General features: G+C 49.0%; 1 protein-coding gene across 3 annotated transcripts; it reads right to left on the minus strand.

Moving 5' to 3' along the window:
- Positions 1-334: 334 nt before the first annotated feature.
- On the minus strand, positions 335-27,747 carry Opa3 (outer mitochondrial membrane lipid metabolism regulator OPA3). 3 transcript variants are annotated; one of them, XM_087908462.1, is made up of 2 exons: positions 27,418-27,747; positions 335-1,482 (listed from the first exon to the last, which is right to left on the minus strand). In XM_087908462.1, exons 1-2 carry the CDS (start codon positions 27,557-27,559, stop codon positions 1,070-1,072), a joined length of 555 nt encoding a protein of 184 aa, XP_087764588.1. In that variant the 5' UTR covers positions 27,560-27,747; the 3' UTR covers positions 335-1,069. The 3 variants fall into 3 exon arrangements, with proteins under 3 accessions (XP_087764588.1, XP_048289318.1, XP_048289320.1); XM_048433361.3 differs by lacking the exon at positions 335-1,482 and adding an exon at positions 9,329-12,230 and having other exon boundaries at positions 27,370-27,677; XM_048433363.3 differs by lacking the exon at positions 335-1,482 and adding an exon at positions 9,329-12,230 and having other exon boundaries at positions 27,418-27,665.
- Positions 27,748-27,968: the final 221 nt, after the last annotated feature.

A 27,968-nucleotide genomic window follows, 5' to 3' on the forward strand; every position in this document is an offset into this window, starting at 1 on the left:
ACACACTCCTATTTCTGCACGGACTCTGCTATGGCCCTCCTGTCCGTGGTCCTCACCAGCCTGCTTCATCCTACCGTGTTGGGGTTGTGTGGCCCTTAAGTCTTACATCTTAACTCTGGAATACTTTATGTACCTGGGAAAGGTCTCAGAAGATGACTGCCTCCCTTGTCACCAGAAGTCCCCTCCCAATTGGAATGAATGACACTTCCACCCACTCAGCACTTAACGATTTGAGACACACTCTTTAACCTGGGGCTCCTTTAATTATAAAACATGTAAAGTCTTAAAAAAAAAAAAAAGTCAGAGCTCATAGGCCACCCTTTGTGGCCCAGTATGTTAGTAAATTAGTGAATAAGGGAATTTATTGGTCTTCTGGAATGTTCCATTTGGTCAGAGGTAAGGCTGTTGGCAGACGGGAGGTGTAGCACTGGCACACCGTGGTAAGGGTGCAGATGGTTCCAGCAAAGAGGCTCTCAAGGAAGTGGTGGTGGGCAATGAAGGGGCTGAGTGGAGACAGGGAAATGGGATAAGAACCAGCTTACCCTCTCCTAAGACATGAAGAGGAAGATGCACCCAGCCAGCTTGTGGGCAGCACCCTGGATTAAAGGAAGAGGATCCACTAAGGTAGAATGCCAGGCAGAGGCAACTCAGACTAAAAAGAGGAGGAGCCAGATGGCAGGGCAGAGCCTGTCTCCCTTCAGAATGAGGTAGATGGACACTAGGCAGGGAGTGTTCCAGTGCCCTAGGCGAAGGGCTCTTAGGTGGTTCCCCAACATGCTGCACCCTTTCTTTCCAAGTAAGGCATCCAAGTGCTGGTGGTTTGGGGTTGGGATCTGCGAGCATCCCTGGCATGGCATACCAGTGGTTGAGAGACTGCTGTAGAAAGAAGCGCTCACACCATTCCCGGCCTAGGATCATCCCTCTGTCCCAGAGACCAGGACATGTCAGCTGGCTCAGTTCGCAATGGGCCCGTGCAGAGAGGCCAGGAACTCCTTGGGGTCGTGCAGAGAAGTCAGGCGTGGAACTAGCCCAGATAGCAATCCATATCCAAGGTCAGAGTCCAAGGCCTCTACTCGGGGCCCTCAGAGGGCTGGGGCTCAGGTTCCTGGCGCTCCTCCTCGCAGATCTGGGTTCTGAATTCCTGCAGCTCCGCCCGCAGCTCAGCCCGCAGCTCCTCCAGTGCGCTCTTCGTCACTGCCGCCTGCACCTGTACTTGCAGCTCGTCCAGCACCTGCTCCAGGCGGTCCACATCTGCCCTCAGCGACAGCAGCGAGGCCTCGCGCTCCACTTCCTTGCGGTGCTTCAGTGACTGCTGGCGCCAGAACTCCAGCAGCAGGCAGCTGCCCGCGCAGGCGAAGATGATGGCCTCGCCCAACAGGTTTGCGCCCAGCTCGGCTGCTGCCGCCTCGTTCAGTGGCTTGATGGCCTCAACGTGGAAGCCCATGATGCGCATCTTGGTCCTCATCTCTGCCCAGTGGTACACTGCAGGGGAGAAAGGAGTGTAGGGTTTTCTTTGGCCTGGTACAGTCCCTTACCGAACTATGCCTCCTGTTCCTTGTCTTGGAACCAGAGGCAGAATGGCCTGCCTAGAGGACAGTCACCCAGTCTGCACAGTTAGAATAAGGACTTAGCTGGTCTAGAGGGACCCGGGGACATGATTTAAAAACGGTTCAGGGGTTGAGGATGTGATTCAGTTGGTAGAGTGCAAGCCTAGCACACGGGATCCCGTGGGTGCAATCCCCAGCACCACCTGGAACCCAGTTTGATGGTATAGGCCTATAATGTCAGCACTCAGGATCGAAGGGTAAAGCACAGCTTTGGAGAGTGACCTGGACAACATGAGAGCCCCCTCCACTAGGCAGGTCATGGAACAAGAGGCCATTCTGGGCCAGAGTTCTCAACAACAACAAAAATTGAATGAAATAACATCCAAAGTCAGCAACGATTTGATGGTAGGTAAGGGCACCTGCTGTGCAAGTCCAGTGACCCGAGTTCTAACCCCAGAACCTGAAGAAGCCCATCTAAAGTTGCCCCCTGAGCTCTACACACACACACACACACACACACACACACATTAAATTTAAAAAAAAAATAATGTCCAGACAATCCAGAGTGGGTATCAGTGAAACTGCTGCCCTGGTTGGGGGGTGAGAAACTTTCAGTCTGGGAACTATGCAGGGGTAGGGTCACAAGGAGGTCCCAGGGTACAAGACCCCCAAAATAGTCATACACATAAAATAAAAATAATCATCAGGCTGTGGTGGCACATGACTTTAATCCCAGCCCTCGGGAGGCAGGGGCAGGTGAATCTCTGAGTTCGAGGCCAGCCTGGTCTACAGAGTGAGTTCCAGGGCAGCCAGGGTTACACAGAGAAACCCTGTCTTGATAAAACAACAAAAGAAACCAAAGAAACAGTGTCCTCAAGTAAATTCAGGGAGAATCCCCTATTTACCATCTTATGCTTGTGCATACTGGGTATGTCTGGCTAAAATCATGCATTATGGGGCTAGAGAGATAGCTTAGCAGCTAAGAATACATCTTCCTCCTGCTCAGGACCTGACTGTAGTTCTCAGCTCCCACGTTAGGCAGCTCACTAGTACCGGCACCCTAAGGGATCTGATGCTCTCTTCTGGCTTCCATGGCACCCCAACACACATGGCACACACAGACACATATACATAAATACAAATAAATATTTTAAAAATTATACATTATGGGACAGTGAATGCTTAGTAGAGAAATGATTGTGACCTAACTGATCAACCAGAGTAAGAGAACTGCCCACAGTGCACCCTTAGCAACCAAACTCCCTTGGACCCCATAAAAGGAAGCCTTGAAAAGTACCTGGGTCCCCTAGGGCAGCTGCAGATCTTGACACAGTGCTCCTCCCTACCCTGCACTACTGCTCTGCTAAGTTAGGTTGCTTTCGCAAACCTGCCTGAGCCCTTACCTTATTGTCAACTTAGTGTGTGTGTGTTTGTGTGTATGCATCAGCACTTAGTGTGTGCCTGTGTATTTGTGTGTGTGTGTTGAGGCAAGGTCTCGCCTTGTAGCCCTGGCCAGGAATACAAACATCCACCTGTCTCTACCTCCCAAATGCTGGAGGACTGAGGATCAAACCCATTCCCGGCTTTGTGGGCAGGAGACAAGCTCACCACCACTGGAGCTGCTGCCCTGGGCCTTCATTCGACGCGGAAGCTTTTGGTTTCCCTCAGTCAGCCATGGACACACTGACTGTCCCCGGGGCTGCAGGGCTGTCTTCCTGTCAATCTTTCACATCACCCCTCCACTTTTTCTCAATTCTCCCCCCCCACCTTTGAGCTAGGGTCTTGTCCTCCTGCCTCTACCTCCCAAGTGCTGTGACTGAAGGCACACTCTACAACCCCGGCTACTTGAAACTTGCTTCTCTTTGGATCTGGAAATCTCTCTTTTCTGAAACAGGGTTTCTCTGTAGCTTTGGAGCCTGTCCTAGAACTAGCTCTTGTAAACCAGGCTGGTCTCAAACTCACAGATATCTGCTTGCCTCTGACTCCTGAGTGCTGGGATTAAAGGTGAAAGCCACCACCTGGCTTTCATTTTATTTTTAAATTAAATTTTTATTTATTTATTGTATGTGTGTGCTTGTGTGGTTCAAGGCATACTTGTGGATGTCAGAGAAATGAGGGAAGTTGGATCTCTCCTTCCATTATGGGGGTCCCAGGTACTGAACTCAGGTCCCTAAGTTTGGTCACAAGGGCCTTTATCCGGTGGGCCACCTTGTTAGTCATGAGTCCAACTTTTGGTATAGCTTCTGGAAATTTGAATTCAGGTCCCCATGTTTAGCAGTAGACCCACTGAGCCATCTTTCCAGCTTTCCTTTTTTTTCTTTTCTTTCTTTCTTTTTTGTTTTTCAAGACAGGGTTTCTCTGTAGCTTTAGAACTTGTCCTGAAACTAGCTCTTGTAGACCAGGCTGGCCTCAAACTCACAGAGATCCGCCTGCCTCTGCCTCTCAGGTACTAGGATTAAAGGCGTGTGCCACCACCACCAGGCTCCTCTTTTTTCTTTTAACGATAGGGTTTTACTCTCTACTCCAGGAGGGCCGCAGACTCATGACAAAGCTCTCGTCTCAGTCTCCCAAGGGCTGGGATTACAGCTGTGAAGAGCCAGCATGCCCAGGTCTTTACTCCTATTTTTGACAGCTTCTCAGGTAGCCCAGGCTCGACTTAAGCTATGTGGCTGAAAATGACTTTGATGCTATCCTTGCATAGCTGAAATCCTTTCTACCTCCATCATGAAACAGACACAGGAAGACAAACTCATTCCTCAGGGCTTAAGGGCTGATTCTTAAGAACAGTCTGTGCTCCACAGGGTAGCTGAGGGATATCTGTTGTCTCCCTACCTTCACCCTTCTCTCTTTCATCCCGGGTATAGTCAAGGACTAGCCTAGTGACACAGAGGTCTGGCCTTTGCCCTGGGATCCTGAGAGACCCTCTTTGAAAGTCCTTGGAATGTCCAGTCCATTAAACTGTCCAGAGGCACTGGCAGCACACTAGCAGTTTCTGCTAATGACAGAATTTCTGTTCTCCCTCATTTGGGCATTTTTTCTTCTTCCTCTGTGTGTGTGTGCATGCGTGCTTATGTACACATGTGATTGCAGGCATGAACCACCATGCCTGGTTTCTCTTTTATTTCATTTATTTTTACACTGAATTTATTATCAGTGTGTGTGTATCTCAAATGTGCCACTTTGAGAATGTGGAGGTCAGAGGACTTTTAGAAGTTGGCTTTTTTCTTCCACTGTGGGTCACTTGCACCATCTTGCCAGCCTTCACTTGATCTTACATTTATCTTTGACATTTTATTCTTGGGCGTGCTAGTGCTTATAGCACTAGCACACAGCACATAGCACTTGTGTGGAGCATTTGCAGGGAGTCTGTTCTCTCTTTCAACATGTGTGATTCAGGGATTGAACTCAGGTCTTCAGGCTTGACTACAGGCAGCTTTATTCTTGGAGTCATTTTGTCCCCCCCTCTCCTTGTTTTAAGACAGAATATTGCAACTATGTAGCCCAGGCTATCCTCCTGCCTCAGCTTCACAAGTACTGGAGTTATAGGTATCCACCACTGCAGCCAGCTAGAGTTTTTTATTTATTTTCTTTCTTTTATTTATATTTTGGGGGGGGGCGGTGGTCCGAGATAGGGTTTCTCTGTGTAACCGCTGTGGCTATCCTGGAACTAGCTCTGTAGACCAGACTTGCTTTGAACTCACAGAGATCCACCCACCTCTGCCTCCTGAGTGCTGGGATTAAAGGCCTGCACCACCACCGCCTGGCTCAGCTGGAGTTTTCATTCATGGTTGATTCCTGATTAGAACTGACCTCCTCACGCTGACCAGAGAAACTGTTCTGGTAACTATGTTCTGGTAACTCTATTGGGTCATTTAAAAAAAAAAATCTTATGATGGCTCCTTCCTTGTGCAATAGCCGGTCACAGGACTCCACTCCCGAGGGGTGCTGCTCCCTGCCCTGGAGGGAGGGACATTGCAGAGAGGTCCAGAAGAATCCGAAGAAAACAGGTCCCACCAGCTTTCCCCACCTGGTCTGAGAACTCTGGGCGAGCAGATGTGTTCAACAGCATTAACTCACACAGGAGGCTCTGACTCTCTTGTAGTGTCCCCTCACCTACACCCTAGTCAGAGGCCTCAGCAGCAGTCAGTAAGCAGAAGTGTTTCTCTAGCTCATCAGTGGCAGGGGTCCACCTGAGCAGGCATAATAGGGAAGTGGAGTTTGATTCTGTATCCTGAGGTCACCACAGCAGCTGCTCTGCTCCCTGTTCCTCCCTTACAAAAGGCTGCTGTTTTCTTTCTGAGATGGACTCTCACCAGGTAGTCCATTTTGAACTTGGCACCCTCTTGCCTAAGCCTTCTGTGCGCTGGGATTATCGGGGCTTGCCATTACACCTGGCTATATGAGCTCCCTTTATGAAATCCAGTCTGGCAGAAAGCAGTGTGCACTTTGCCTGGCAAAGGCAACTGTGCAGTGAGCACATTTTTTTTGGGGGGGGGTGTGTATCAAGACAGGGTTTCACTGCAGCTTTGGAACCTTCCCTGGACTGTAGACCAGGCTGGCCTTGAACTCACAGAGATCCACTTGTCTGTCTCTCAAGTGCTGGGACTAAAGGTGTGTGCCATCACCGCCTGGCAGCACTTCTCATTTTAATTAGATTCACACCATGCCCGGCACGATATTAACCTGGATTCACTCTTCTGCTGTGGCTGTCCGCACCTATGCAGAGCACAGACATGGTACATACCTGGAGCTCCGTGCTCCCTGCGCCTTGGCAGAGTCAGGTTCTTGCTGTGTTCCCCAGGCTGCTTGGGAGTCCCAGGCTCTGGTGGCCTCCTATCTGTTCCCGAGTAACTGTGCAGGCATACCCACCCAAGCATGTTAGTTTTGTTGTTTGATTTGTTTTTTTCCTTTTGACTTTTCAAGACAGGGTTTCTCTGTGTAGCTTTGGAGCCTGTCCTGGAACTCTGTAAACCAGGCTGGCCTTGAATTCACAGAGATCCGCCTTCCTCTGGCTCTCGAGGGCTGGGATTAAATGTGTGAGCCACCACACCTGGTTTTATATAGTTTTCTTTTTGCTTCTTATTTGTTGTGGAATATTCTTTTACACTGTGTGAAGATGTATCACTCTGACTGGTTTAAAAAGCTGAATGGTCAATAACTAGGCAGGATTTCCGGGCACAGAGGACACTGGGAAGAAGGTGGAGACACCAGGACTCAGAGCAAGCAGCAGAGGCATTACAAGGTCAAGGTAACACATAAAAGAACATAGACTAACAGAAATGGGTTAAGTTATAAGAGCTAACTGAAAACAAGTCTAAGCCATCAGACAAGCTTTCCTAATTCATAATAAGTCTCCATGTTGTGATCTGGGAGCTGGCTGGCAGGGCAGAGAAAGACAACATTTATTTATCATTTATGTGTATGAATGACTGCATGTATATCTGTGTATGACATGTAAGACTGGAAGAAGGTACTGAATCTCCTGGAACTGGAATTAGGAATGTCTGTGAACCGCCGTGTGGGTGTTGGGAACTGAGCTTGGTTTCTCAGCAAGAGCAACAAGAGCTCTTAGCTGCTGAGTCATCTCTCCAGCCCAATGTAGTTCTTATGAACTGGATTATCACAAAACAGGACATAGTAGGAAGCACTGCTGGGTGATTACTTCATCAACTGTCATTCAGAGACACACATACAACACCACACACAACTTCCTTGCATATACATGCACCCTGAATTACTCAACACTGTAATCTGCATACAGGGAGAACCAAATTATTACACAATGTGTTCTTGATGGATTACACAAACTTCCTTCTCAAGGATTTCAGGTCCTCCCTCGATTGCTGGTAGTGGCTTCTGTGGGGACTGGAGTGTGGGGGGGGATCAGGAACACAGAAGGGGAAGGGGCTGGTGTGTCACAGGGTGGGGGTGGGTAGGCTTCAGAAACTCTACGTGTGATCTTCTGTTCCAGAGCGAGTTGTTATGTTTTGTCGTGTTTTTAAGACAGGGTTTCTCTACACAGCCCTGGCTGTCCTGAACTATGTACATCAGGCTGACCTAGAACTCGCAGAGATCCAACAGCCACTGCCTCCCCAGTGTTTAGCTCCTGTGTGACAAGAGGGTGGCCTTTGTGTGCCCTTACTGTATGGAGTCAGCCAACGTCTTCTGTGAAGGACCAGTGGGTAACGGTTTTCAGCTCTGAGCCTCAGATACTCAAATCCTGCTGAAGTGGCCAGCAACGATGTGAAAGTGAATGAGCACAGCTGTTTTAATAAGCCTTTATTGACCGATTTGGTTCAGGAGCCTAATCTGCTAAATTGTGATTGTTCTGACCTGGGTCTTCTCAACCTTGAACCTGCGGTTCCTGCAGTGAATTAGGATGACAGGCATATGCAGCTTATGCAGTGCTGGGGACTGAACCCAGGGCTTCAGCATGCCAGACAAGTGGCACCATTTTCCCAGCATCAGCTCTTTGCTCCAGCACTGGTGTACGAGCTCCATGGTGGTGATGTTGGGCTTTGTCTTGTTCCTGACTGATCCAAACCCAGTACCTGCTCAGTGAACATGTGTCCACTTGGTGGGTGACGGCACCCCAGCTGCTGGGCAGGCTTTTCCTGTTAGTCTACCCATAGTGCTCAGAGGCTGGCCTTGGGACCAGAACTGTATGGAGCTTGTAGGAGATCCATTCTCCTCTGAGGCGGCTCTCCAACAGGTTGGTTCCTCCAAGCAAGGGTTTGTCCGACAATGAAACCAACATAAGGACAGTAGGATGGCAGGGATGGGACAGGCAGTGCCTTTGACATTCATCCAGGTTGTGTGAGCTGGTGTGAATGGGGTTCTGTCTGCTATATCCTGCAGCCCAGAGTCACTCAGGAGGGGAGGAGTTTGTGTCCAGTCCAGCCCCACCTACCCACACAGGCAAGGATGGAGCAGACAACACTAAGAACAGAGTGAGTGCCGGTGTTTTTCACCGGGCTGGAAACCCAGAGGCCAGGACTGCACTGACAAGGGCTCTGCTGGGAACCCAGTGTGGCAAAGGAAGGACTGGGCACGCAGCGGGCAACTCTGTGAACCGTCCTCAAATGGAAGAATAAAAGGCAGCTTTTCTGGATTATTGAGACAGAGTTTCTCTGAATAGCCCTGGTTGTCTTGTAATTCACTCTGTAGACCAGGCTGGCCTCGAACTCAGAGATCTGCCTGCCTCTACCTCCTGAGTGCTGGGTTAAAGGCATGCGCCACCACCGCCTAGCTAAATATGAATTTTAAAATTAATTTTTTTTGTTTGTTTTTGGGAAAAGTCTCACAGAGCCTAGACTGGCTTCAAACACACTTTGTGGAGGACGATGACCTTGAATTCTTGATCCTCTTGCCTCTACTTCCCAAGGGCTGAAACTCAGGCATGTGCCACCATGACACCTTCAAACTGGGTTGGTTTAGACAGAGTCTTTCTATGTAGCCCCTTGAACATGAAGTCTTTCTTGTTTGGCAGGAATGCCAAGTGTTGGGATTACAGGCATATGATGGCCCCAACCTGGACTTTAAAAAGTGCTTATTACATTTTATTTATATATTTATTTATTCTGTGTGTATTTATAGTTGTGTGAATGTTATAATATGAACGTGGAGGTTTGAGGACAACCTGAGAGTTGGTTCTCTCCGCCTACCATGCAAATCCTGGAGATCCAATCATGTCATCAGGCTTGGTGGCAAATGACTCTGGTGAATTTATTGGATTTTTTTTCAATTAAAAACATACACACGTATACTTGAAGACAAGCAGCTTCAGTAATAAGTTTATTCTCACCCTTCTCCCTACATGGGAAATTTTAACACTGCAGTGACTAGGACAGCAGAGCCGTGAGAGCTGCTCCGGCCTTCAGCCTTGTGGAAGCGTCTGGAACCACACACCCCATCACACTTGCTTCCCCCACTGTCACTGGGGTAAGGCTGTGCACAGGTCCTAACATGTCCACACTCATTAGGACCATGTGAAGGCTCCCCCGGGTCAGCATGGGCCCACAGGCCTACTGTCATGCTTGGCTGACCTGAAGGTGACGTTTGTCTCAGGGAAAACTTTCTTGGGAGTTCTTCAGGGAACTCAGAACAGTGAAGTTGCTTTGCTGGAGTAATGACTGACCTGAGCCCAGGGCCCTTGGCTTGTCCTGGCTTTGCCGTAACTGCCGTGGACTGACACCGGGCAGGGTGGCCAGAACTGGTCTCAGAGCTATTGCTGGTGCCATGGTGTCAGGGGTAACCATGGCGATCGGGCAGGAGCTGCTTCCCTGCTCTATCCTCTGTCCTCCATCATGCAATCATGCCGGTCCTTTGCCTTTGTCCCTCAGTCAGGGCCTCACCTAACTCAAAATTTAAAGACACCAACTTCTGGGGGCTGGAGATGCTCTTCCAACTGCTTTTCCAGAGGACCATGGTTCAATTTCCGGCACCCACATGGCAGCTCATAACTGTCTGTAGCTCCAGCTCCAGAGGATCTGACACCTTTATAGCAATGCACATAAAGTAAAGCTAAACAACAACTTCTCCCTCTTCTAGAAGTTGAGATACAGTCTCAGAAGCAAGTCTTGGGTTTCCACCTGGAGAATACTGGGATGGATCATTCTCATCCCTGTGGTGAAAAGCCTGACCAGGCCCACCTCTAGGGACAAGGGCCAGGTGGAATGAATCTGTTCCCTATATTCAGAGAACTCAGGTGTGGCCTAGGGCTCTTCTGATAGGGGACAGAAACTCAGTGCCTCTGGGCTCTGGGAAGGAGTCAGCCCTCTCTTCACCTTGCTTTACAGCCAGAACCATCTGGTTCTCCCCACCCTCTGTAGCTGGACCCTCCTGAGCTGTGGGATCTTGGCCACGTCCCTTAGCATTCCTTCTCCTGGGCCTCAGTTTCCCTATATGGGAAAGAGCTCATAGGATGAGTCATGGCCCCTTTCCCACCACAGCCAAAACCTTTTCTGTCTTTTCTCCAGGATTTTGTTGTCTTTTTCTCTTCTTTCTTTTCTTTTTTTTTTTTTTTAGAGACAAAGTCTCTCTGTGGCCCACAAGGCTGTCCTGGGACTCACGATGGAACTTAGGCTCACTCTTGCCTCTGAGTGTTGGGATTCCAGCTGTGAGTCACCACACCCAGCTTTCTGTTACTAATGACCACTGGTCCAGTTTGGAGGTCCATATTAATTGTGCCACTCCTATATCCTTTTGATGCCTTTTTATTCTGGGGCTCCTAACATCAGGAACCGACAGCCATGGTAGTGACTGCTGCAGTCACATCCTTCTGGAGCTGCAGTGCTGAGCCCAACCCCAGAAACCAAGTGAAGGATGTCAAACAGCCAAACAGCACAGCAGGGCCTTGCGCACTCCTAGGATGGCAGAGTGTAACAAGCTCCAAAAGATAAACCTACATCCTAACCCTGGGACCTGTCAGTGTATCCCGATTTAGAAAAGGGTCTTCAGAGATGTAGTTACGGATCTTTCAATGTGGTCACCCCAGGTTTAGGGTGGGCCTTGTACTCAAGGCAGGTGTCCAAGAGACAGAAGAGGGAGGGAAGGCCACATGAAGACAAGACAGAGTCCACAAGTCTTGGAGCCCTGATGTCAGAAGAGGGAGTGGAGCCCCCCAACATCCTGACCTTCGCTGCTGGCTTCCAGAATTGCGGGAGAACAATTCCTAGTGACATGCCATGCCTGGGGAGACCCAGGGTTCCAGAAGTGGGGAGGGGGCAGACAGACATGTATGGACATCTAACCCACTGGCCTGAGAAATGCCACTGAGGAAGGACAGGAGGAAATATGGTGTCAGTGGAAACAAGGTCCAAGGACCCTGAGGACAGGGAAGTGGGGCTGCGACTGAGACAGCCAGGAGGGGTCTGCACCAAGGATGGGGGAGAGAATGTGCATATCAACTGCAGGCTTCCTCCACAAGAACAGAGGCTTTGATGACCTGAGGGCTTCACCCATCAAAGGAAGAAGTCTCTCCATTGATGGCAGGACTAGCCAGGTCCTGATCAGGTTGGAGCCCTGTTTTCATTTTTGCCTTTGTCAGAGCAGTGGGGAGATAGCTGGCAAGATCTTGAAAGTCCAATGTGGTTCCTGGTTGGGGCTGAGCACTCTAGTCAGCAGCTGACGGGCTCTGAACACTTTTGCTGCTGTGCTCCCTGGGGGGAAATGCCCAGATTTTGTCAGTAAGAGGTGACCACCAAAGGTCACAGTTGCATCAAGGTCCCGATGGCTTCTGCTGGGCCAGGGCAGGTCAGGTCATGTTGGGGGCCCCAGCAGCCGACTATTTCTTGGAAGATGCTACTTGGCACTTGGGAGTGGAGTGCTCGTTGCAGACCTGGGTGCGCACCTCCCGCAGCTCAGCTCGGAGCTCCTCCAGGGCGCTCAAAGAGGGCATTGCCTGTGCCTGAGCCTGTAGAGTTTCTAGGGCCAGTGCCAGGCGGCCCACCTCGTCCTGCAGCGCATTCCAGGCTGCCTTCTGTTCCTCCTCCTTGTTGCGCTGCTGAGTCTGGTGGCGCCAGTACTCCAGAACCAGGCAGCCTCCGCCCACAATGAAGATGGTGGCCTCGCCCAGCAGCTCAGCACCCAGCTCTGCTGCTGCCTCTTCATTCAGCGGCTTGATGGCTGTGCCCCGGAAGCCCATGATGCGCATCTTGGTCCGCATCTCCACCCAGTGGTACACTGCAGGGGAGAGAGGGGTCAGGTGTGCTCCGAAGCACCCCCCATACACACACACACCCGCATTCTCTTGTCCCAGTTGGAGTCAGAGACCAAGGTGGGAGTAAGAAGTTAACTTAAGCAAGATCTGCCCCTTGCTTCATCCAGGGAACACATGATCTCCACCACCTGAAGCTTTCTTTACCCAATATTAAGATCAGAACCCAGGGTCTCAGGCATGCCAGACAGACCCACTACAGCTGAGCCACACCTGTCTTCCTTTTGTTTATATATATGTGAAACAGGGTCTTATGTAGCTCATACTGGTTTTCAACTCCCTATGTAGCCAAGGATGACTTTCAACTTGTGATCTTTGTGCCTTCGCTTCCCCAAGTGCTGGATGACAGGCATGGACATTATATCCAATCACTCTTTCTTCTCTCCAGATGTACCCAGGCTGGCCTTGAATTCCTGATCCTCCTGCCTCTGCCTCCTGGGTAGCTGGGGTATAGTCCTGCACCACTAGGATGAGGCCTAACTCCAGGATATTTTTGAAAGCACAAGAAGATTCCAAAGAGCAGCTACTAGCAGAAACCTGCTGAGAGCAGAGGTCCCAGGTGGGAGGACATGCCCCTAGGGGGCCACAAGCAGCTATTCCCTTAGTGACAAGAACACACAGGTGTAAAGGCCCAGCAGCCATACCCAGCTCCCTCTGCAGCTCTTTAGGTCACTATGCAGAGTTGCTGTCTCCTCCCGACACCATCGCCTGCTTCCCATGCAAAGGAGGGTTGTGGCGGTGATGGTGGGGAACCCCACAGAAAGGCCAGCTGAGACACTAAGTACCTTTTGTGAGTTTGGAGGTGCCAATCCCAGGTTCTCAGCACAAACTGGAAGGAGTCAAGTGGGTAGCAGTGATCCTGGGGCAGAGCTCTCTCCTCTCTAGTCCTGCTTCTCCTCAGCCAGAGAAACGCCTTGAGGAGCATGGAAGATCAGGTGCCACCTTCACTGGCCCAAGCATCATGGGTGCCCATCAGGTGGGAGAAGGTGGAGGGGAAGCCCAGGCTAGCTCCTTTTCGAATGCACTTTCAACAGAGCCTTTCCTTTTTGAGATGGTCTCACTATGCCTGGCTCACTTGGAATTCACCATGTAGAGCTATGCTGGCCTTGAACTTAAAGCAATCCTCCTATCTCAGCCTCTCAAGCTGTGAGGATCATAGGCATGCACCACCATGCCTGCCTTCATTTCAGTTTTTTATTATTGTTTATTAGGTTGTCTTTTTTTTCTTTTTTTTGTTTTTTTTTGAGACATGGTCTCACTGTGTAGTCCTGGCTGGCCTGAAACTATGTAGACCAGGCTGCCCTTTTCTTTCTTACTTTCTGTTTTTTCCTATGAATTTATTTATTTATCTTTATTTTATATGCATTGGTATTTTGCCTGCATGTATGTCTGTGTGAGGGTGTCAGGTCTCCTGGAACTGGAGTAACAGACAGCTATGAGCTGCCATGTGGATGCTGGGAATTAAACCCAGGTCCTCTGGAAGAATAGCCAGTGCTCTTAACCACTAAGTCATCTCTCCAGCCCCTATTATGTTTTGAGACAAGGTCTCACTGTATAATCCAGGTTGGGACTGAACCTGGGACAGAAAGCCTCCTGAGAGCAGCAACTGCAGGACTATGTCTTCAGGACCAGTTCTTAGTACCACATGCAAGTTATATCTCAATAACAATACACATCCAGGGTTGGCAAGATGGTAGAGTATATAAAGGTGACTGCCAACCAGCCTGATGAAACAAGTTCAATCCCTGAGACACTCCCAACTCAACAGAGACCCACATGATAAGGGAGCCAACTCCTATGTTCTCTTACCTCCATATGCACATTGTAAATGTAGACAGACACATACACACACCACATATATATGTATACATCTATAACACATAGTTGATATATTATTATATATATCTCGACTTTAAGCCGGGCATGGTGGCATGCACCTTTAATCCCAGCATTCAGGAGGCAGGGGCAGGCAGATCTCTGTGAGTTTAAGACCAGCCTGGTCTACAGAGCAAGTTCCAGGACAATCAGGGCTATTACACGGAGAAACCCTGTCTTGAAAAACCAAAACACTTTAAAGAATATACATTCAGGGGCTGGAAAGATGGTTCAGCAGCTAAGAGCACTAGCTGGTCTTCCAGAAAGCCTAGGTTCGATTCCCAGGCCCCAGAAGGTAGCACACAACTGTCTGTAATTACAGTCCCACAGGATCCATTGCAAGCATGTATGCAGACATCCATCGTTCAGGCAAAACATTAAGTAGTAAAAATAATTTTTTCCCTCAGGGGAGAGCTCGAATTCAGTCCCTACTACCACACATTATGCGGTAGAACTTCCTGCATTTGGGGAATCGCAGGGGTCAGCACATCTGGAGTACGATGGAAAACCACCTTTGTGATCATGGTATCTCCCCTGCCAGGTAAGTATATAAGAATAAATCTTTTTGTTATTAATATTTTATTTATGCATATTTGTATGTACTAGAGCTCTGTCTACATGTATGGCTGCATGTCAGAAGAAGGCATCAGATCCCACTATAGATGGTTGTGAGCTACCATGTGGCCACTGGAAATTGAATTCAGGACCTCTGGAAGAGCAGCCAGGGTTCTTAACCTCGGAATCATCTCTCCAACCCTAAAAATAAATTATAAAAAACCAGAATATACATACAAAAAATCAAATATTACTAACTAAACCCTTCTGGGCCCCAGACCCAGAAGGACTTGTTTTTCAGGCTATGCTGTCTTGGGGACTCAATTCTCTAGGGAATATTCCTCACTCACAAGGCCAGGATCACCATAAAGGCCTAGTAACATCTGTCAAGATAATGTACAGCATAATTAAGTAATCGCTGTTGTTACTGGTTGGTAAATTAGCACCATGGCTCCAAGCAGTTCCTGCCTTGGCTGTCCCTCCCTAGATGTGTCCCAGTTAGCTCAACACTCCCTTTAAAGCCTGGCATGGTGGCACAGACCTTTCCTGCAGGAGGATCACAAATATGAGTCCAGGCTTGGGTACATAGTGAGAACTTGCCTCAAGAAAACAAAAGATGGGCTGCAGAGATGGCTCAGTTGCTGCTCTTGCAGAGGACCTAGGTTCAGTCCCCAGCACTCACAACAGATGGCTCAGAACCACCTCTAATTCCAGCTATAAGGGATTCAACACCTGCTTCTGGCCTTCATGGGAATCAGGCATGCATGTGGTGCACAAACATGTGTAGGCACTCATATATACACATAAAAATAAAACTCAAAATTCAGGGGGCTAGAGAGATAGCTTAGTGGTTAAGAGCACTGACTACTTTTCCAGAGGACCTGAGTTTGATTCCCAGCACCCAGTTTGTAGCTTCAGTCCCAGAGGTTCCCAAGCCTTCTTCTGGCTTCCACAGAAATCAGGCACACAGGTACACAGACAGACATGTGGACAAACTCCCTGCATAGCCAAGGCTGGCCCTGAGGAACTCCTGAGCCTCCTGCTCTGAAGGCTGGGACCACAGGTGTGCACACCACATCCACTGCTTTGTGTCTTGTTGGCACGTCAGACCTTCCTCCTAGAGCAGCTCCTGGCACACGGAGGCACTAATACAGGAGTGACTAATGCAGGCTCCTGATGACCACAGCACAGGATGAACTCTGCTATACTCCCCACCCAGGCTGCTCAGGGCAGCTGGGCTTAGCAGAGCAATGCCTGGGCGTTCTGGAGCCCAGAGAGGCCAAGGGCTTGGTGTGCTTGGAGCTGGGCAGTCCAGGATTCCAGTCTCGCACCTGATGTACTTGCCGTGTGTCTGGTCAGAGCTCCAAACAGCATAGTATGCTCCCGATTTTGTAAACAGGAGCGGTCGGCAGGGGCGGGGTTGCTTCAGCTCACGGGTGTTGGCGGAGTTAGCAAGGACTGTGGCAATCTGATTGCAGATAGCAGAACTGCCTGCAGGACTACAGCAGGAGCTGGGCCCTAGAGCACTTGTGGTTAAGGCCACCAAGGAGTCAGACTGTCTGGTTTGGAGCTCCTGCTGAGCCATGCACTACCTCTTCCCCCAGGCCATAGTTTCTTCATCTGTGGGGCTTAAAATGGCCACAGTGTAGAGAACATGCTGGTTCATGCCTGTAATTCCAGTACTTGGGAGGCTGAGGAACAGGACTGCCTTAGACTAGCTTGAGTTACTAAGACCCTATCGCAAAACAAAGGGCCAGTCTCTGTTTCCCACAGCGGGGACAGCACACGACCAGGAAACCGTAGTCTCTGAGGGGCTTTCCACCTTCAGAAGTGTCTCTTACTGCCTCCCCCACTTTTAAAACAAGTTCTCACATAGCTTAGGCTGGCCTGAAACTTATTGGTAGCTGAGAAGGACCTTGAACTCCTAATCCTACTCCCTCCAGCTCCCAAAGGCTGGATATGCGAGCACATGCTTCCACATCTAGCCAACTGCTGTTGCTTTTCTTCCTCCAAGTACTGGGGATTGAACCTAGGGCCTAATGCACACTTTATCACTAAGCGACACCCACAGGTCTCTCCTAACATAAAATGGATGGTGTGGGACTTCAGAGACAGCTGTGGGTGGTTAAGAGCACTGGCTCTTCTTCCCGAAGACCTGAGTTCAGTTCCCAGCAACTACAGAACAGCTGACAGCTGTAACTCCAGTTCCAGTGGATTTAATGCAGGTTTTTAAACTGTCAGGCATCAGGCACGCGTGTGGGGCACAAACATACATGTAGGGAACACACTCATATGCATAAAATAAAAAAAATCTAAAAGGATTTTCAATTAAAAGAAAAAGAAGAAGAAGCATGGTGCTCAGAGCTCTAGCAGCCTTATGAAGTCAGGAAGACTGGACCTTGAATAAAAACAAAAAACAAAAAACTGTCTGAATAATAATAAAAAAAAAAAAGATTTACTGGCTGATTTTCAATGAACCCGAGAGTGGTAAAGACACCAGTGAGTCAGCTATACCCTCAGCCTTTCATGCCTGCCATCCAGGCAGAGGGAGCTCAGCTGCTGAATAAAGCCGAAGAACTGACTTGGGTGCCCTCTCCTGTCGGTTCCAAGTACTGTTAGCAACCAGGGCAAGGAGAGTCCATCACCAGGCTGTAAATCAACCAGCCCTTACAAAGGCAGCGGAAGGGGCTTGCTTGTTTTTGTAGCAAAAGAGGTGGAAGCCAGACAGACATGCCGGCGGGATATAGACACTTAGCTATGCCCCACCTCTGTGGTTTTGAGACAGTCTCACATAGCTCAGGCTGACCTTAGACTTGTTAAGTAGCTGAGGATGACCTTAAACTCTAGATTCTCCTGCCTCCACGCCAACCTCCACTTGGTTAAAAACTGTTTATTTTCAGACAGGCCCACTAGCCAAGCTGAGTCTTGAACTCACAATCCTCCAGCTTCAACCTCTTGAGTAGCTAGGACTGTAGGAGTGGGTCTACCTCCCAGCCACGCAGCAAGAGTTGGGTTGGGGCATCCAAATACCAGCTCCGCCCACAGTGATCATTTTTTTTTTGTTGTTGAGGCAGTGCTTCACTTTTTGGCCCAGGTTGGCCTTAAACTATCAGCAATTCTTCTGCTTCGAGCCTTCTGAGGTTTGGAATTACAGATATGAGTCACCATAACTGAAGGAAAATATGGTCTTAATGTGAACAAAAACACTGGGGGTGGGTAGCATAGATAAAATTAAAAAATCTCTTTTAAAATACAATTAATGAAGCACATGCCTTTAATCTCAGCACTCGGGAGGCAGAAGCAGGCGGATCACTGAGTTTGAGGCCAGGTTGGTCTATAGAGCAAGTTCCAGAACAGCCAGGGTACACAGAGAAACCCTGTCTGGAAAAACAAAAAACAAATAAAAAAGTTAATGTTACCCCTTCTAATTGGTTTTCTAAAATACAATATAGCCATATATTATGTTAGCAAATACATAACTAGTAATTATGATAAATGCGCGCACACGCTCACACATGCACACACAGACAGGAAAATGCTCACAGTTGTTTCCTTTTAGGAGAGCATCTTGAATGTGTGGAGGTCACCAGCCACAGTCTGGCTGCCACACACTGGAGCTGATGTGACACTCTCAAGACTATAAATAGACCTGGGGAAGTGACTTTCTATAGAGACCAATAAAAATAAAAATGCCAGTGCCTCTCCAGGTCGGCCAGGACAAGTAGGCGGCACCCCAGGCATCCCAGGCAAGCACCCCACAAAGCCACATTGTTCCTACAGGTCGTCTACCTGTTACTCAGCCAACTTTTTGGCAGCTGTCTTTAATCTGGTGTTTGCCTGTCCCTCCCTCTCTCTTTCCGTCCTTCCTTTCTTTGAGACAGGGTCCCATCATAGAGCCCTGGATGGCCTGGATATGTAGACCAGGTTGGTTCCCAGATAAAAGAGATCCACCTGCCTCTGTGCTGGGACTAAAGATGTGCAAACTGCATACCCAGGCCTCTTCTATTTGCGAGTGTGTATGTCGCTGGGGATGGGACCCAGGCTCTTGTGCATGCTAAGTGGTTGGTTGTACACCCAACCACTAGGCTATACCGGCACTAGTCTTTCTTCTTTTTCTTTCTTTTGTTCTTTCAAATTTGTTAATTAAGATATCAAGTAGCCTAGGCTGGCCTTAAATTCCTTAGCCTCCTGCCTCCACCACCAGATGTGAGACACCCACCTGGCTCTCTTCCTTTGGTTTTGAGATAGGATCTCACTGTGTAGTCCAGGCTTGCCTGGAATTTTAGATCCTCCTGCTTGACTGTCCAGGTGGTGGGATTGCGGGCAAGTGCCAGTATGGCTAGCCCTAGTCTTCCAACAGAGGCATAGAGCTGTCATTTCAAGATGCTCTACTTGGTTCCGTTTCCTAATTTTCTGGTAACTTTCAATTTTACTTGTGTTTATTACTCCTCTCTTTTATCCTTTTAATGTATACACATAGGTATTCTCGTTTTTTGTAGTCTCATATAGCTGGCTTCAAACTGGAGTATGTGGTAAAGCAGTATGTAACCACACCCTTTATGTAGTGCTGGGCACAGCCAGTCGGTAGTGGTACCAAGATTCAAACTCAAGAGTGCCTTCAGTGTGCTCAACTACGCCAGCCTTCATGTGGCAGCCAGTTATGTAGCCTGCACTCTAGACTGCTCTGACTGACAGAGCCATGGTGATCACATGATGCAGCTCCAAGCTTTGCCACCCTTAATGGCCTAGCAGTCACTTCCTATCGAAAGGTGAACACAATACGGTTTTGTTTTTTGTTTTTTTTTTTTCGAGACAAGGTTTCTCTGTAGCTTTGGAGCCTGTCCTAGAACTAGCTCTTGTAGACCAGGCTGGCCTCAAACTCACAGAGATCTGCCTGCCTCTGCCTCCTGAGTGCTGGGATTAAAGGCATGTGCCACCACTGCCTGGCCTGGGTTTTTTTTTTTTTAAAGATTTAATTTATTTATTATGTATAAGGTGTTTAGCCTGCATGTATCCATGCAGGCCAGAAGAGGGCACCAAATCTCATTACAGATGGTTGTGAGTCACCATGTGGTTGCTGGGAATTGAACTCAGGACCTTCTCTCCTTCTCTCCATCTTTCCAGCCATCTCTCCAGCCCCACAATAGGGTTTTGTGAGTTCAGGGCAGTGAGTCAGCTGGAGAGTCTGTTGGGAGAGGGAACCAGTGCCCCATGGTGGCTCCTGCCACCTAGCTCCTGTACTTCATCAGAGAAGCCTTCCAGCAGATACCAGCCAATTCACAGACTGAGGAAACAAAGGGGTCAGCTATGATGGTAGAAGCCTGTAATCCTAGCACTCTGGAGGCTGAGGTAGGAAAGTCACATGAGTCTGAGGACAGCCTGACCTATAGTGTGTGAGTATGTCTCAAACCCCGCCCCTCTAAAAAAAAAAAAAAAAAACCCCTCCAGAGCTGGAGCTGTGCCTGCAGTTAAGAGCATTTCCTGCTCTTGCAGAGGACCTGCGGTGTTCCCAGCACCCTGTCAGGCAGTTCACAACCACCTGTGCCCCAGCTCCAGGAGATCCGACTCCCTCTTTTGGTCTCCTAGAGAACAAGAACACATGTGGCATATACAGACCCATGTACAAAAATAAAAATATTTTTTCTTTTTTAGTAGATTGCAAGTGTGAGCCACCTTGCCTGGCCTTCCAGGGTATTTGTCCCCAGAATTCCAGCAGGAGTTTAATCTGCAGAGTTCTATGGCAGGGGTTAAGAGAGAGGAGACTTGATCAGACATTAAAGACTTTGGATCTTAAGACCACTATGATGAAGCCCAAGGGTTGAATCCCAGTGGGTTATAAATTGGGAAGAGTCACAGACATACTGTTTCCCTGGGGCTCCACCAGAAAGAAGGCCATCAAAAGAGCCAAGTGGAGGCAAATGCTGCAGAGACTCTGCACTACATAAACCTTTTCTTTACATACCCAGCCTGCCTCCAGTATTTGGTTACAGTAATGAAAATACAACTAATACAAATGTGAGTATCTCTGAAGGACTACGACCTTGCTAAATGCATGTGGCAAACTATGGAAATAAGCTGTATACTAGAAAGAAATGAGCAAAATGAACTGGGATTTCCTTCCTGCCCAAAGTCACCCACAGCTTCCCTGTAAGCATCTTAGAGATGGGGGCTGGTGGGTGAGAGCACTTTGAGCCAGGCACTGTGGTACACATCTAAAATCCTAGCACTTGAAAGACCCCTGGAGAAGAGGGTAGCCACAAGTTCCAGGCCAGTCTAGGCTACTGTACAAGACCCAGTCTTCAAAAATCCAAAAAGAACAAAAGAGTTTTGCCTTCATTGCACAGTGCACCACGGAACTGGACTGGATGTAAGGCCATCTCTTCCTCCCAGGAGTGTGGCCTACTGGAGACAGGCAGGAAGCACAGGGCTGTCTTCCGCTTCAGGACTGTTGGGCTCCCAAGGGCTGCTCCCCTGTACTCTCAGCTGTAGCAGCACAGCGGCCTCCCCAGCTGTGTGGATAAGAAAGGGCAGACAGCCAGGTGTGGTGACACACACCTGTACCAGGAAATCTAGTGAGGCATTGTATCTTAGGTAAACATTAGAATGAAATAGCTGTTAGACCTTGAAGTCATGGTGGAAACAGTGACTGTCTGTTATCTAGGGAGCTGTTTCTCTGAAGGAGCTGCACAGCCTTTGCGTGACTTTTGTCTGACACACCTGGAAAGTCTTGCACTACTGAGTACTGCAAACAGTGCACACTAAGGACTACAGCTGCAGGGGTGTGATGTTTTAAATCTACAGATCAGACCAGGGGCTTTGGTATGAGGAACTTGCTTTACCCAAAAAACAAATTTTTTGTAACAATCAATAAATACGCTTCTGTACAGCTGTTTGAGGTGCAGTTCATTGAGGCTGGACCTCCCTCCCAGCTGCTTGTAAGGCCTAATTTCATCCAAGAATGACCCTCTTTCTTTGATCATCTGAGTAACTGTGAACAACAACACACAAAAAATCCTAGCACCGAGGAGGCAGAGGCAGGGAGATCTCTGAGTTTAAGGCTAGCCTAGTCCACATAGTGCCATGCCAGCCAGGGATACATAGTGATGCAAGACTTTAAGACAATTCTGAAGCCATTTCTGAACCCTCTCAGCCTTCATGCCTTAGTGCTTCCCCTCCTCCCCTGGGAACCAAGGACCTAACAGCTACACATGCACGTACTCAGTTCCTGAACAATTACCCATACACGTATGTTTTGATTCAGTCCCCTGGGAAACGGGGTCAAAATGACCTCTTACCTCATCTGATCTGACAATAGCTCTCCAGCCAATTATTGATCATAATGGTCAAGGAACAACCCCTCTTGTTTCTATGGGGCCTTCTCCTTTAAAAGTACACTATACCAGCTATTCGAGGTCTCTCGGCTTCCCGAATGCTGAGGGACCCTGTCATGACAGAATTAATAAAATCCTCATGCTTTTGCATCGGCTGTGATGTATGAGGTGGTCTCTGGGGGCAACTCCTTCTCGGTTTGGACACTAGAGTCCAACAGTGAGACCCTGTCATTTTTGCTTGTTTTTCAAGACAGGGTTTCTCTGTGTAGCCCTAACTGGCCTGGAACTTGCTCTGTAGACCAGGCTGGCCTTGAACTCAGGGAGCTGTCTGCCTCTGCTTTCAGTGCTGGGATTAAAGGCGTGCGCTACCTTCCTGCCTCAAAACAAAACAATGTACAACGCCATACAAGGGACAAGCCTATCCTGCTGAGTGCCAAGAACCTCAGGTGCGTGCAGCAGTGGTAAGAGAGGCCTGACCTGGAGAATCGCCTGGGAATTCTGAGACACAGCCACAGGCACTTGGCAGTGAGAAGCAGGAAGGATGGAATGAAAGAAAACAGGACCCTAGCAGAGGGCTCTCCAAGCTCAGAATCAATGGAGTGGCGAGTCCTCTCTGCCTGTCTGCCATCTGCCCTCTCCTACCTGACTCCTGCCAGCTCGACCTTCAGTCACCACCGAGAGGAAAGGAAGGGTTCTTTTCAAGGTTGAAATGGTAACCATAGGACTCAAGATACCATCCCAGGTGAGGGATAGACAGATGCCAAGAACTTGTCCATACATGCAAATAACCACAAATATGGTGTGTCCCAAATTGATGTGGGTCCCCTCTGTATGCTGTGAATATGTTTTATTATGACTGGTTAATAAAGAAGCTGCTTTGGGCCTATAGCAGGGCATACTATAGCCAGGCAGGAAGTCTGATACATAGAGAGAGTAGCGGAATCAGGGAGATACCATGTAACTGCTGAAGGAGAAAGACACCAGAACTTACTGGTAGGCCACAGCCTTGTGGTGATATACAGATTAAATTATATACAGACAGAAATTAAATTAAAATTAATTTAAGATGTAAGTATTAGCTAGTAAGAAGCTTGAGCTAATAGGCCAAGCAGTGTTGTAATTAATAGTTTCTGTGTGATTATTCAGGTCTGGGTGGCTGGGAAAGAAATGAGCAGTCTTTGTTTACACCAAATCTTCCCTAGACAGATATGGACACACCATACTTTGTGGGTCTTAGATTTCAAAGTATGGCTGAGGTGCCTATAACATACCAAAGGGATGTTGGGCCCAGGTTCTCTCTGGATCCTTCAGTCCATATCTGTTACAGGGTCCTTTCTGGCTGGCAGATCCCGCCCTCTACCACAAACCTCTTCAGCCCAAGGGCTGGGCTGTCCTTCCCCCAGCTAATCTTCCCTATAGAATCTAGCCATTTTGGTACCTGGTCCTTTTGGTCTACTCTTCTAGGCTTCCTGGCGGCTGCACCTGGTTCCTCTCCCCTCACATGGCTCAGGGTCCTGTCCACTCTGGACTCCCCCAGATGTCCCTGCCTCTGACTGCGCTCTCCCACACATCTACAATCAACTTTCTCCTCCACCACATCAGGACCAGTCAGGACCTTCCCTTTTTAATTCTTTCTTTTATTCAGTGGGGTCCCTGCCAAAACCACAAGACTCAAATTCAACTGGGGAAGGCTCCAGACTGCAGGACTCCATACTGGACCACAGGGACCCAATATGAATGTCATGAAAAACAAAGGTGGGAAGAAATGTGGTGACCAGGGCCAACAGACCCTCAAGTAGCCCAGGTTGGCCTCAAACAGCAATTTAACTGCAGGGGACCTTGAACTCCTGAACCTCTCATCCTCTTACCTCTCCCTGCCAAGTGTTGGCACAGAAGGCCTTTGTCACGATGCTTGACTCCACCCACTCCCATACTAGAAAGTGCTCTACCACTGTGATGCCTCTCTAGCTATTTCTTTCCTTTTCACTCATTACTTTGAAACAGGGTCTCAAAAGATGTGAACTCACTCTAGACCCCAGGCTGGTCTTGAACTTTAAATTCTCCTGTCTCAGTCTCCTGAGTAGCTGGTGTTACAGGCTTGGCTAGCAAACTTTTTTCAGTGCCAAGTCATATTGCAGATTAAAGGATACCAAACTGCACTACAGAAGCTGTCTCCTCCCTGCATCTACCCTCAGCCAGTAATTACCACAGCTCTATTAAAATATAACCCAGGACGGCCTTGGGGAACTATTGCAGTTAACAGTTGCTGGAAGATGGGAGACAGATTCTTCAAGGTGCCCATGGTCAGGCGAATATAACCCCTCACCCATGCACAGGCAAGCAACTCGGCAGATTTTAACAATAAAATAAGGAGTCATCTATGATGCCACAACTCCAGAGGCAGGTGGATCTCTGTAAGTTCAAGGTCACCCTAGTCTACAGAGTGAGCTCCAGGACAACCAGGGATACACAGAGAAACCCTGCCTCAAGGGAAAAAAAAAAAACAAAAAAACAAAAAGACAGAAAGAGGATTAGTTGGGAAGAAGAGGGGATCATTGAGAGTAGGGCAAGAGAGGTTAGCAGGTGAACACAAAATATACATGTATATGAAATTATTGAAACCATACAATAAAATACAAAAGTTTATAAAACTTAAGATTGTGTGGGTGGCATGTGCCTGTAAACCTGTCACTCGGCATAGGACACAGTTCAGAAGTTTGGAGTCATCCTTGAGTACATGGAAAATCTGAGGTCAGCCTGGGCTATATGAGACTCAGTCAAAAAAAATTAATAAGCTATAACTTGAGGCTGAGGTGTGGCTCAGTGGTACAGTTCTTATCTAGCTCTCACAAGATGGTGTGTTCCATTCTTAATGCCAAATACTCATACACACTCAGATCCTGTGCCTCTCAAGGATCAGAACCTCTAAGGAGCTCTGCCCCACAGTGTAACGCCCAGGTCTTCTCAGTGGTCAGGCCTTGCAGGAGCTGTCTCCTTCCCACTGCTACTGGTTTCCTCCATCTACTGGCTCAGATCAATGAGATCGCAGGCCTTCAAGCTGAGGTGCTTTTCCCTCTCCTTCAGGCTGCCATGACCAGACAAAGCCCTCCTCCAAATACTTCTGGTCTTGAACCTAATTTGTTGTTATTGCTACCGAAGACTCTATGCCTTATTTTTGAGACAAGGGTTTATGTTACAGACTAGGTTGGCTGGAATTCACTATGTAGCCCACACTGGCCTCAAACTCAAGGCACTCCTGTCTCAGCCTTCCAGACTACTGGAATTAGAGGGATGTGTCCCCATGCCTAGCTAGACTTCATATTTTAGGTCCTGATGCTGGATGTTGCCTTGTTTCCCCCACAGAATGGATTATTCCTGAGACCTGAATTTCTTTTCTTCCTTTTAATTCTTTCCTCTTTTGGTTTTGAGACAGGGTTTCTCTGTGTTGCCCTGGCTGTTGTGGAACTCCCTCTGTATCCCTGGCTGGCCTTGAACTCAGAGATCTGCCTGCCTCTGCCTCTTGAGTACTGGGACTAAGGTGAGACCTGGATTTCTTTATACCTCCATACTCCTCACAGCAATGCATGCTCACTGCGTGCAGCATGAAGCACAGAGGGCATACGCAGTGTGAGAAGGTGACACCAGCACTGTAACTGCTGGGGATTTGCTGCTGCATGGCTGGAAGAACACACTCTGAAATACTGGACACCAAGAGTTACTGTTTCACAATGTCCCCTGGACAGAACTGGAAACAGAGGCACAGATGGATTAACTGATCTGTCCAAAGTTATCATAGAGGTGGGGCCAAGCTGTTCTCTCAACTATAAAGCTAAGACCAGTCCCAGTGCTGCGCAGAGAAGCAGGAGGTGGAGAAAGCCCAGGAGTCCAGAGTCCACATCTGGGCTCTGGCACAAGCCTCCACCGTGATGGAGTGTGACCACAAAGTGTGGCAGAAGCAAATCATTCATGCCCCTGAGGCCTCACTTTTTTCTTCTGTAAACTTCAAGCTGTCATCCCTGGTTTATATTCTGGAAATCTCGGAACTCGCAATGTATGTGAGGATGGCTCATAACTTGCAGTCTGTCTCTGAAGTGTTGATATCACAAGCATATGATACCAGCTGTTTCTTTTGTTGGTGGTGGTGGTTGTGAGACAAGGTTTCGTGTAGCCCAGGCTGAACTCACAAAGGTATCTGAAGCTGGCCCTGACCTCCGGCTTCTACTGCCACAACCTCCCAAATACTGAGATATGAGTGTGGACCACCATGGCTGGCTTCAAAATCCAACACTTTTCCACTGTAAGGTCTGCAGCCCAGGCAGAAACTTCACCAAACACCAAAAGGACCAAGAACTGCAAAACACATAGTGGAAGGAAAAAAGATAAGGTTCCTCTTAGCTATCTGGTCTTTGTACATGTTCCTTCCCTCTAGATTGTCACAGGGTCTCCTTCGGTTGACAGACAGGTACTGTTGTAAACCCTGTTGTTTCATAAGCAGGGTCAGCTCAGGTCACACACAAAACAGATGCCCTTCATAAACGGGCTATACAGGGCAATGGATGAATGGTAGTTACCTGCTCAGCAAGTTACAAGGCTTTCCCCTCGCCTCTGCTTTTTCCCAAAGCTCGTATTTGGTGAGTTTTGCGATGCCAGTGAGCTCTCTCTCTGCTCAGGAGGCTCCCTTGGCTCACCCGGTTGTTCTGAACTCCAGACTGCCCACGGTCCCTGACAGTTCTGTAATAACGCTGCCGTGTTAGGACCATATCTGATAGTGCCCAGCCAAGCGGCCTGCACGGTGCGGCGACCGAATGAATGGATGGGTATGAGAAAACTCATAAACACTCGGATGGATGTCTACTCTGGGTTCATCTTTTTGCCAGGACCCCAGATTCCACCACTATCACCATCACGCCCCTAACTCTGACCCAGAGAAAAACTAAGCCATAAGTACCGTGCTCTAAACCCAGAATGATATGCAAGTACCCAGTGGGCAGCAGGGAAACTTAGGAAGAGAATGGAGTTTGAGGAGTAAAGTCTCTCTTAAGAATGGCTAGGCAAGAAATCCTAGTACGCTTGTCAGTCCCGCCCCTAACTAGTGGCAGATAAGCCCACCCTAATGGCTTTCATACTTCATCCTATTGGCTCTCGTAGACGTCAACTGCCACAAACCCTCTTCCCTATTGGTCTGCATTACAACTCGCGCGGTGACGCCCCTGACCGCACGCCCTTCTTCGCTATTGGACAAGTACCATGTCCCTCTAGCAGAAGCCATCCCCATTGGTTCTAGGGTTTTGCCGGTTCGCACCGGGATTGGTCAGGGCTGGAAGCCATGCCCCTGAGCAACTACCTGAGGGGTCAAGAATGGAAGGGCTAGGGACCGCGGGGTGAGACTCACGCTGGGCTGGGGGCAGGCAGATGTAGGTCTTGAAGAACTCGCTGCGGCGGGCGGCCTCCTTGATGCGGTTGGCCAGCGGCTTGCTGACCTGCCGGATGCCCAGGTAGAAGAGCTTCGCCATGGGGAACGCGCCCACCACCATCTTGGCGGTCGCCCTAGGCACGCGCAACCTTGCTGGCTGACTGGGCGGGGCGCCGCTGACCTCGCCGCTCCGCTCCCGCCCGCCGGTGGGCCGTGCGTATCTGCGTAAGGAGGGACTTGCCTTCGTACCTACGTACGAGCGCGCGTCTGCACGCTCGCAGGGGGGGGGGGATGCGGCGTGAGGGGGGGAGAAAGGGTGCTTCTCTGCAGGGGCGCTCTGTGACGTCACCGCGTCGACGCCCCGACGTCCGTACGTTAAGTGTGCAAATACACAGCGGAAGTGAGGCGTCAGAGGGCGGTGCCGTTTAACGGCTGCTCGTGGGAGCGTGGCCGGGGCCCTATTCCCGGCGTAGTGACGTCACCACGCTCCTGCGTGATGTCACGTACCGAGTCGGCGTCCCAGCCCATAG

Source organism: Myodes glareolus, chromosome 1, assembly GCF_982192425.1.
Source record: "Myodes glareolus chromosome 1, mMyoGla1.1, whole genome shotgun sequence".
Classification (NCBI taxonomy): Eukaryota; Metazoa; Chordata; class Mammalia; order Rodentia; family Cricetidae; genus Myodes; species Myodes glareolus.